General features: G+C 40.1%; 1 protein-coding gene across 2 annotated transcripts in view; it reads left to right on the top strand.

Moving 5' to 3' along the window:
- zc3h3 (zinc finger CCCH-type containing 3) overlaps positions 1–12112 on the top strand; it is a 72665-nt gene that overhangs the window by 50765 nt on the left and 9788 nt on the right. For both annotated transcript variants that reach the window (XM_034147749.1, XM_034147748.1), the window contains 4 exons: positions 1885–1963; positions 4972–5127; positions 6077–6146; positions 9262–9393. In XM_034147749.1, coding sequence (XP_034003640.1) covers positions 1885–1963; positions 4972–5127; positions 6077–6146; positions 9262–9393 — 437 coding nt within the window. The remainder of the gene's footprint in view (positions 1–1884; positions 1964–4971; positions 5128–6076; positions 6147–9261; positions 9394–12112) is intronic.

The raw sequence follows: 12112 nt of genomic DNA, 5'->3' as shown, positions 1-12112 counted from the left end.
TCATGTTTGTGGCTGCAGCTCTGCCCACATGCTCTCTAATAGACTTACGGGAGCTGGCTGGATTTGCCATCTGAAATAATAAAGTTGTCATCTGTCAGAGCAGAGAGGGGGAGGGTCTGGAGAACTGGACGGTGCAGATTAAAGCCCGGATCTGCCTCCACCTCCTACACACTTCTCTCCTATACAGTACACATTCTGTAGCAACTACACCTGCAGGCCAAATTGAAGAGCTCCATTCTGTTCAACTCGTGACCGGCATCCCAACACACTGATCCTGCCTCCTCCAGAAACACACCTCAGGAGCCTTCCCAGCAGCACTTTTTGTTTCACATCCTTCCCCAGGGGAGCTTTTTGGTCTGGATCCACCAGCCTGTAATTGTGCTCTTCTTGAGTCCCAACAGGGTGCACTCTTAATACTCTTGAGAATATTAACAGCCAAGAAAAAATATTCAGAATGAGTGTTCGGTTTAAGGTCCTGCACTTCTTCATCACCCCTCCGTACACAAACACCTTTCCCACCGGTGTTGTTGAGTGCATTGGGTACATAGAGTTTATGATGTACTCAGACCGAGCTGGATGTCACGTTTGGCTTTGGCACCAATGTGTCAAACCACCACAGTATAAATAACCAGGCACATATCAGACTGTTATTGCATCTGGCTAAAAAACACACTCGGACAGCTCCACTTTGGTCATACCTTAATAATTCTAATAGTGTTTTTTAAATCTTTCAATTAGGATAAAGCAATGGCATGCAAGATAAAAACAATTTTTTAAAAGCACTTTTAAATATCTACCTATCTCTTTGTCACAAATGAATTCCTTTTAATATTGTTGTAACATGTCACAGCATGTCAGGTAGGAAGAGTTAATGCATTGTAAGTACCGGTACTAAATTGGGCAATGGCAAAAATACTCAAAATGTAAAATGTTTTTTTTTCTTCCACGCTCATCAGCTCAAGGAGCATTCAAGTATTTGAAATATTTGTATATGGTAGTGTTTATATAAAAATGTAATTATTAAAATAGGCTACACATACTGTCAACACTTTAGTAACGTTGCCCAACAACAAGTGACAATAACTTATTCAACATAAGGAGGGAGGCTGTGGCACAGTGGACTGGTGCGTTGGTGTTCGGATCAGGGGAGCACAGGTTCAAACCCCACTGCAGTCAGCATGTCGTTGTGTCCCTGGGCAAGACACTTCACCCCAAATTGCTCCTGTGGGGATTGGACACAGTAATGAGTATGTAAGTCGCTTTGGATAAAAGCGTCTAACATGTAATGTAACATGTATTTAAAATCTAGTTTTAATTTCTCCATACAACAACATTTGATCTGCAAAGAAAACCAACTTGAACATTTAAAAAAATATAGTAAAGAGTTTTTCAATCCATCCTTTTGTCTGTAATTTCAAAACTTAAATATAAATGTAACCAGAAAAATGTATGAGTATATAGGACAGAAATAATTTCAAAAAAATAATATATATAATATCTAATAATTTCGAATGGTCAAATTGTTCAACAAAGACGGGAACATTCATATAAAAGAAGAAAAACATAATATTGGTATATTTTACAGAACAAACCACATTTTGTAGGAGTTTCAATCAATCAACCAACGTTTATTTATATAGCCCAATATCACAAATGTTACATTTGTCTCAGTGGACTTTACAGTTTGTACAGAATATCAATATCATGGGTTTAAGTTTACGTTGGATTGTATCTAAATGACGCCCTCATTGTTTGGGGTGTTTTTACATGATTTGAATCTGGACAATAACATGAAATGGCATGGACTTCATCTCTCCACTACTGCTGTTGACTTCCTGTGGAAACCTAACACCTTTTGAAATATGTCCCTCTGTCCACATGTAGGAAGGTCCTTCAGCCCTGCCCAGGTCCCATTAACGAGTCCAGCTTTCAACAGACCCTACAGTTCTCGTAATCTAGCCAGGTAAGGTTAAAACACTGCCAACGTGTTTCATCTGTTCTCATGAGAAGCATTTTCGCATACATATCCAATTTCTTCTATAGAGTGGCGAAGTCACGCCCATCTACTTCCGCCCCATGGGACCTTATTTCGGAAAAATAATGTATTGAAGTCAATGGAGAGAGAAAACGTATCTTTCGATCCCGTTTGAATTGTGCCATGAATTACACATATGATGTTTGTCAATCTTAACAAATAATTTCCATGTAAAAAAAGTCACAGTTTGTCGTAAAACTGTTGAAATATAAGACTATGAAAAATACGCAACTAGAAAGACTACAAATCCTAGAGTCACGTAAGTGATGTCACAATTGTTTTCCTCCACTAAGAGATAGCTAAGATCAGCGCCATATAGATAGAATCTATAAAAAAATGTAATTATTAAAATAGGCTACACATACTGTCAACACTTTAGTAACGTTGCCCAACAACAAGTGACAATAACTTATTCAACATAAGGAGGGAGGCTGTGGCACAGTGGACTGGTGCGTTGGTGTTCGGATCAGGGGAGCACAGGTTCAAACCCCACTGCAGTCAGCATGTCGTTGTGTCCCTGGGCAAGACACTTCACCCCAAATTGCTCCTGTGGGGATTGGACACAGTAATGAGTATGTAAGTCGCTTTGGATAAAAGCGTCTAACATGTAATGTAACATGTATTTATTTTGTAAATCTAGTTTTCATTTCTCCATACAACAACATTGCCATATAGATAGAATCTATCTATATGGCGCTGGCTAAGATAAGATAACTTTAACAAGATGCCTGTGTGCTTAGTACCAGGTTGTTATTATACCAGCAATGGGTCTTGCTCGTTCTTTCGCTTCCCGTCTGATGAAAGGACTAAGAGTGTCTGGATCAAGCTAGCTAGTAGCTAGCACGTTAGTTAGCATTACAGCCTTGTCATTTTTATTAGCCTTAACATGAAGTAACATTAAGTAACCCACAATGTTAAACAGTAAGAGTAGTAGTCATATTTCGTGAACCCTTTGAAGAGTACTGTCACACCGGTGTGATCATTCTATAATACACAATTTAAGCCCGGGGGAGAAATGCTAACGCTAACGCTAGCGATCTTCTCTACTTCATGCTATCTGCACAAATGGTTGACATTAAACATTAAAACGACCAGGCAGTTCAGAGAGAATCAAAGGAAGGCAGGCAGGCAGCTTTGCATGACATTCTTCAGGACGTGTTTCATTGTGGTGATAGTGAGGGAAGTCAATCGTTTTGTTGACAAGACAGTAGTACTAGTGACGGCCATCTTGGTGACGTGTGTTGTTGACCAGAGATGTAGTTCATTGAGCGTTTCACACAAACAAATGTGTTACTTCACAGTTTTACGACACATTTTTTTTTTTTTGACTTGCAAAATTATCTTTTAAATTGACAAACATCATATGTGTAATTCGTGGCACAATTCAAACGGGATTGAAAGATAATCTTTCTCTCTCCATTGATTTCAATAGAGTGGCGAAGTCCCTCCCCTTCCGGTTGAGCCCCATGGGACCTTATTTCGGAAAAGTTATGCATTGAAGTCAATGGAGAGAGAAAGATTATCTTTCGATCCCGTTTGAATTGTGCCACGAATTACACATATGATGTTTGTCAATTTAAAAGATAATTTTGCAAGTCAAAAAAATTAAAATGTGTCGTAAAACTGTGAAGTAACACATTTGTTTGTGTGAAAGGCTCAATGAAGTACATCTCTGGTCAACCACACACGTCACCAAGATGGCCGTCACTACTGTCTTGTCAACAAACGATTGACTATCACCACAATGAAACACGTCCTGAAGAATGTCATGCAAAGCCTGCCTTCCTTTGATTCTCTCTGAACTGCCTGGTCGTTTTAATGTTTAATGTCAACCATTTGTGCAGATAGCATGAAGTAGAAAAGATCGCCGATGCTAACGTTAGCGTTAGCATTTCTCCCCCGGAATTAAATGGTGTATTATAGAATGATCACACCGGTGACAGTACTATTCAAAGGGTTCACGAAATATGACTACTACTCTTACTGTTTAACATTTTGGGTTACTTAATGTTACTTCATGTTAAGGCTAATAAAAATGACAAGGCTGTAATGCTAACTAACGTGCTAGCTACTAGCTAGGTAGCTAACTTGATCAAGCCACTCCTGGTCGTTTCATCAGACGGGAAGCAAAAGAACGAGCAAGACCCATTGCTGGTATAATAACAACCTGGTACTAAGCACACAGGCATCTTGTTAAAGTTATCTTATCTTAGCCAGCGCCATATAGATAGATTATATCTATATTGCGCTGATCTTAGGTATCTGAATGGTGGAGGTAAACAATTGTGACATCACTTACGCGACTCTGGGATTTGTAGTCTTTCTAGTTACGTATTTTTCATAGTCTTATATTTCAACAGTTTTACGACAAACTGTGACTTTTTTGACATGGAAATGATTTTTTAAGATTGACAAACATCATATGTGTAATTCATGGCACAATTCAAACGGGATCGAAAGATAAGTTTTCTCTCCCCATTGACTTCAATGCATAACTTTTCCGGAATAAGGTCCCATACCCCGGAAGTAAGTGGGAGGGACTTCGCCACTCTATACATAATGTTTCCGAAATAAGGTCCCATGGAGGTCCACCGGAAGGGGAGGGACTTCGCCACTCTATAACAGTTGTATGTTGGCTATCCTTCTGGCTCTCTTCATTGAACAGAACTATTTTGAAATCAAATCCAGCCAAGACTTTTATATTTGATCCTCCTCTAACATTAACTGCCTTTCATCAGTGTCACTGAGTGTTGTAAAGCCAGAAGTAATCTTGTAAAATTAAAATTAGCATACGGTGGATACCTTAACCCGAAGCTCCTCACATGGTTATGAGTTGAAACTTTATTCCTGGCACACTATTGTCTTCTTTAGTTACCACAAGCGGTTTGTTATTGATTTGTGGATCCTAATGGTCTGTCTGTGTTTTCTGAAACAAGCCGTGCTGTCCAGCGCAGCATTGCCATAATCAGAAATGCTCGTCAGAAGAAGCAGCCGAAGCAGTACTGCATGTACTACAACCGCTTCGGCAAGTGTAACCGTGGCAACAGCTGTCCCTACATCCACGACCCGGACAAGGTTGCCGTCTGCACCAGGTAAAGAACAATCGACACACAAGATCATGACCTTTTTTAATACATAAGGCTCAGGGGGAAGAGATGAGTCTTGGGATTTTTGGTCATCTGTCAACCCAATAGAGTTGTAAAGTAAGAGTTGTTATTTTTCGGCTTCAAGGTTTAAGGAAGTAAAAGTGGTTTCATTGCTCAGTGTTATGCTGTGACACCTCACGTTGTACACTGTGAGAATTTCAACCAGGTAATGTTGTCTCAAATGGCAAACTGCTGTACCCTCACAGGAAGTGACAATTGCCACTGTTGGCTAGCTAGCTAACTAACATTCCTTGCTAGCTATCAAGCAACATTATGTTTCGCGGCAGCAAATCATTATACACAGCTGAATTAACCCATTAAAATGTGTGCTTTTTTTAATCACCAGACTAGTTGAACTTCAATGAAAAAGTGAAAGAAAAACACATTTTATTTGCGAGACGCATAGAGGCATTCGTTAAGTGAGGGTTGGGAAGAGTAACTTAAATGTTTGCCCATTATGAATGCACCACACTCATCCAACTGCAATGTCCCATGGTTGGCTGGGAATATTTGTTGTCAATCATTCCCCATATATCTACCTATTAACGTCCCGTCACATCCTCAACTGTCACTTTCTAATAAAAGCATAACAAATAACATCTTCAACTTAACTATGGTGGGCTTGCTGCTTTTAGACTCATTCATAATAGCAAACTGAGGCAGAAGTTGTATTTTTTGTTAACAAATCTGAATAGTTAAATCTGATGGCTATAACATTTATCTACTGTTACATTTTCCCTGAGATGCTGTGTGTCCACGTTGAGTTCAATTAAGGATATCTTAAAAAGAAGCTTGTAACAACGTGCAAAAACACTTCCAGAAACAGCAGCTCTTCTTACTTTGCATCTCTATTAGCCTGTGCGTTTTCCCACCTGTTTCTGTGGTTTATGTACAGGTTTCTCCGGGGGACGTGCAAACTGGCAGACGGCTCCTGCCCATTCTCCCATAAGGTGGCAAAGGAGAAGGTAACGTGCTTCCACACATAACCTAAGCGGTTAATAACAGTTTTATTGCAAAGGCCATGGTTGGGTACATGTGTTGGTATAAGATGACACCATTGGGTACATTCATCAAGGATTGTATTTGTGCTCTTGGAACATGTCCATTTTCCATGACATGGGAAGGAGCAAGGAATACTTAACCCAATGGGGGGGGGGTCTTGGGTATGGGAACATCCTAAAGGTTAGAGCTTGTCACTTTTTGGGATCTACACCCCAGCAGGATGCGTAATTGCTTGTTTTCTATCTCGTCAACTCCTTTTTATCAAAGAGTGTATAACTATAAGTGAACATTGCTGAAAACAAAAACAAAGTGGCAAAAGTGTAAGTTACCACAGATCGGTCTCGCTCTGGTTTGCACATAAATCAACATGGAACATTATCTTCAGCGCAGACCTGTGGTTACACACCTTATCCTCCTGGGTAGCAACAGCAACTCAGTCAATCTTAGGCTGCATATAAATATGACGACATTTATTCAGTAGATAAAAAGATTAATTTTGATTGCAAATTCAAACTTCCACAAGATTTGTTAATTTTGGAAATGTCTACTTGGGCTCTGGAAATAATGATTCACATTTTCGACAAGCTACTATACGATTATTAATTAAATTGCCATAATAATAAACAATGATAATATTTGTAAGTTGGAATACTTAAATTATTAATACAATTTCACAGTATGACCCTATATCTGTTTATCATTTGAACTTCTTTTTTTTACAATATCAAACCACTGAAGTGCATGCTTATTGTGTGCGTTTAACACTTCTGAAGCAGATTTCTAAAATGAAAAACATATTAAATGTTATGATCTATGTACTTTAAAAAAATTGGCAATCATTTTGGTACTTAATATTTGACCATCTAAACTGTTGTACTGTAATAAACTATGGTGCAGGCTGACTTAAAAAATGGGTACCAAACAAGTGACTTTGGAAATAGTTTACAGCTATTGAACACGCAATAAAAAAAAAAAACAGTCAAACGGTAAGGGTTTACGTGCTGAACACTGCTGCTCTTTCGACAGCAGTGTTCTCTAATTCTCTCTCAATGTGCATACTTCTGTAATAACATGTGCTAATTTGATATTCATAATAATTCATAAATGCGTCCCAATGGGAAGCATGGCAAAATGCACTGGACTATGATACCCAGAAGGTGCACACATAACATTTAAAAAGAGCTTTTTGTGGAATCCTGGACACTTCCCACACTCAACAACTGTTATATTTGTTGTGTAGCTGAAGTGACACATGTTTGAATTGTTCTTATTATAATAGATATATATATATATATATATATATATATATATATACATACATACATACATACATACATACATACATACACACACACCGTTTAAAAAAAGGGGGACCCTACCGGAAATATTGGACAACTGGTCACTCAAGGGTAGATGAAAGTGTAGCTACTCAAAAAGGGAAAGCTCTCTTTAACTTCTTTACCCCCTTAAGACAAACAACCCTACAACAGGTGCTCTGCCTCACCCTCCAAACACACACACTCACACACACACACAATGCCCTGCACCTGTGTTGGTTGTCACACACTGCGGCCTGTAAGTGCTGAGAGCCCAGCTGTCTGTTTGTAATGCCACCTCTCCTACAGCGCCCCCCTACCCCTCACCCTTAAACCTTTGGCCCATCCCTCCACAGGATACTCCCGCTCTTATTACATGTGGACCCCTTAAACAGGACTGTATGGGGTTCCTGGCGAGAAGTGAGGTGAACTCAAAGGGGGGGGGGGGGGGTGGGGGTGCGAGGTTATGCACCCGGCAGCCCTCCGAACCCGATCTGGGCACTAGTGTGGATAGGTGAGCCCGAATCTTGAATCCTGCACCCCACCATCCCTCCATCCCCCCCCACTACCACAAATACCACGAAACCAGACCCTCTTGAGCATACTCCCCTGGCATTACCCCCGACCCCTCCACTCCTCCACTCTCTGGGACCACTTGCCCAGTCTGTGCACACATCGAGAGCACATAAACACATCATGAGAGCTGGACGAGATGCAGCCTGGATACATATTTCTGTTGCAGTTAATTAGGTCGAACTGATCCCATCCCACCAAGGTGGAGTCCCTCTCACACTCCGCCTCCCTAAGTCGTCGCCCCCCCCCAAACTCCCCAACCCCCCTTCCTTCTTCACCGAATCCCCTTCAGAGGTATATTTAGACCGGCATCCACTAGGATGCCCTTGCACACCAACAAGTAGATCTCTCTGCGCACACACACACACACACACACACACACACACACACACACACACTGCGCACATGCTGTCAAGACACACATTCACTCTGACTCTGCTGCTGTCAACTGCAATTAAGGTCATTTAACTGCTCAGCGTGACATTGCTTGGCACACAGGACATGTCTGAACTCTACATGACGGGGTTTTTTAGAACAGCATGTCTGTTAACAAACTCGTATAATCTCATGTCACATTTAACACTGCTCTCTGTGGGTTATTTGTATTTACATCGGCTACTTTCTAATTGGACAAATTAACAGGGAGACGATCATGGAGGATAAAAGTCAAATGGAAAATTGAAGATTAAAAAGAAGAAAAAAAATAGCAACAATGTTTTTTACTGATTTATTTGTGTAAGCTTCTCTATGATACAAAACCATTTTAACCTTTTTCTTTATTGGCCCAACTTTGGATGTCAGATTTTTTTTTTTACCAGGAAACTTTCTTAATCTCAATTTAATGTCTGATGTTTTTGAGGAAGAATGCTCAGGATCAATAGTACTTGATTCTGTCTGATCCAGATTGATGCCCACATTTTAATTTATTCAACATTTTGCCAGTAATCTGGAAGACACTTCAGCCCCTCCATATAACAGATCAGTCCTTTTATTTTGACATATCTAAAGAAGAATCTACTCATATTCCCCCATGTTCTTCTCTGTGTTGGTCTATGTTATTATTTAAAGATTCATATAGTAGAATGTTTGTAATTGTTGATAGAATACCTCTTTTCACAATCTCTTGGTCAAGTCATATGAAACATTTTCCATCCTTAGATTGCTTACATAAATGTGTTTGACTCTCCAGATGCCGGTGTGTTCCTACTTCCTGAAGGGAATCTGTAACAACAGCGACTGTCCCTACAGCCACGTCTACGTGTCCCGAAAAGCCGAAGTGTGTGAGGACTTTGTGAAAGGCTACTGTCCTGAAGGAGAGAAGGTAGCACACAACACACCAGAAACATTCCATCTGAGGCAGGCTCAATGTGACATTACTTTATGAGCATTTCTTTATCCAGGCATGACCAGAGCAACAAACTTACAATCAACCAATTCTATCAATTGTTTTGTTGTGAGTTTGTGGGTGAAGTTTGTTACAAAGAAAAAAGTCCCTCTTCTAAACTGCTCAATAACAACCTAGTTCCATTATGTAGTATAACCCATTCATATGAGAAAGATGTCACAGGGTACCCTCCTGTTGTCACATGTGTAAATGTAGAAGACGCTCTGCTAAAAAAGCAATAAAGTTCAAAGCCCCACATGAAGAAGGCTTTCACTTTCACATCTCCCTCTATTCCAAGTACACACACCTGTTCACCATCTGACCGGCGCTCAGTCCAGGTCACAGCGGGGTCTTGGACACTGGTCAGCTGACACGTGTTGAACCATTCAGTTAGACTGTCGTCACCTGTATCACTGCGGTATAATGAAATACACGTGATTGCTTCCGCTCTCGTTATACAATGTCTATTGGTTTGACCTCACTAGGATTTTAGTTAACACTTTCTGTTACGCCCATGTTCACAATGCATTTTGTTCCATTTATAGAACTATATAATTACAGTTAAAAACACTGGTGATAAACACATTATAATCATAAATATTCATATTGACTGTATAAAGGTTAAGTGAGGTGACGGTGACGTTCTATGATATTTTGCAGCACTTTTTCTGCAGTGTGCAGAACACACAAAAGTGAAATTATTTTATGATGACTTAAAAAGCGACTTATAAACACACTTCAATGCATCATTGTAATTATTAAAATACATTATAAAGGGATTATATTGTATTTATTTTTGTATAATTCACTATGTTGCTTGCAAAAACATATCCGTGTGACCAGAAATTGTGGAGTATAATGATACTTTATGAGTCGTTTAAATTGTTGTCATAAAGCATATATTAGTTCTCAAAACTAGTATTAAACAGTTCTAAACCCAGATTATAAAACATTATGGGTATGTCTCTGATGCATTATAGACATGGGTTTCATAGAAAGTGTTTCCGAGCTGTATTTAGCGCTGCGTAGATGCCAACACTTAAAGTACAATTATTCGTCTAAGCTGTCTTCATTTGAACGTATAATTATATTGTACAACACGTATACAGTTCCACTGAAGTTTAACTGAGGCTTAGGTAAACAAGTGGTTTTGTAACCAATCCTCCCCGCACACACACACACACAAGCACACACACACACACACAAACACACACACATGTACACAGGCAGCAACAGCTGCAGAGGGTGGTGGTCCATAATGGCATAACTGTAGTGTCTGAGTGACACATTGTGGGCCTGATGGGTAACAGAGAGCCACCTACACATGACCCCCCCCCCCCGACACACACACACACAAACACACTGTCCCTGTGGCCACCTCAAACACACACTCCACTCCTCCCCCTCTTGGGTTTTCACCTCCCTTTGTCTCCCCCCTTTCCCCGCTTGTTTTTGGAGCGCGGAGTGTGAAACAGATGCTTTTTCACACTGTCAGACCTCATTTAAATAGTGCATGGGGAAATGAGGGTATAGAAAACAAAAGGGATATTAATATTTATTCTATTAGCTGAAGTGCTTAGGTCTGTGATTTTCCCCCCTGTGTGTGTGTATGTTTGCGTGTGTGTTTATGGAGCGCTGTGCTGTGAGGCTCTGGTGGCTCTATGATGGATAGCAGGCAGTAATTATAGATGGGAAAACTGCTGAGGATGGCACTATGGGCCAGGCAGACACTCCGGCAGCTCAGGGGTTAAGTCTGCTCCTCGCCTCCATCCTCCTCCATCCTCCTCCTGCCTCATCCTGGCTTTGTCTCACGCTCACCCTCCACCTCCCGGGATCCATCTCTGGTATCATAATTGTCCCCTTTTTTCTTTTTACTTCACAGCATACATTTTCATGCTGTTTTTTTAACTATTTCCAATTTTCCAATTAACTCAAATGGGGCTCCGGTATCAGGTCCATTTTCTCATATAGTTTTTGACACGATAAGCCGACAGTCAGCCATCAGAGCGTCTGTGGCCAACTGCCATCCATAGTTTTGGCCATAGTCATCTCTTAATGGATTTGATCAATGGCCATTCGACTGATTCAGCATGTTGAAACAGGAATAGAGAGCTGTCAGATTGGCTGTTTAGCCAAATTAATCTGTAGTTTTCACCTTTCTTAAAGCAGTTTATCTTAATTGGACCCCTCAAATAGAAATGTCACAGGGCCTTCTTCATTTTTTGAAATACATATTTTCAATTGTAGGCAGTTTAAACTAAATATTGTTCTGTAAGTGCACATGTATGACTGAGAGTTACTCCAGCCATTCATATTGTCCCTGTTATTTGAAAGCCCGCTAATTTCTATGATACACAGCTCTGGATAATTAAGAGACCACTGCAAAATGATCAGGTTTGACTATTTATAGGTATGTCCTTCAGTAAAATGTACATTATTTTATTCTATGAACTACTACTACTACCATAATTTCTCTGTTTTGAAATTCCACAAACACTGGATTGTTATGGATGCCATACATGTAGAGATTGAGATTTAAGAAACATTTGGAGTGGTCTCTTAATTTCCAGGGCTGTACTTAAACACCCCTTTCACATTCACATACAGGAAACAATATACCCGCTTCCTATTCCCCTTACATTTAAACCAACTAACC

The sequence above is a fragment of the Trematomus bernacchii genome, unplaced genomic scaffold (genome assembly GCF_902827165.1).
Source record: "Trematomus bernacchii unplaced genomic scaffold, fTreBer1.1, whole genome shotgun sequence".
Lineage (NCBI taxonomy): Eukaryota > Metazoa > Chordata > Actinopteri > Perciformes > Nototheniidae > Trematomus > Trematomus bernacchii.
The sequence above is the reverse complement of the archived record's forward strand: the minus strand, read 5'-3'. Positions and strand labels throughout refer to the sequence as shown.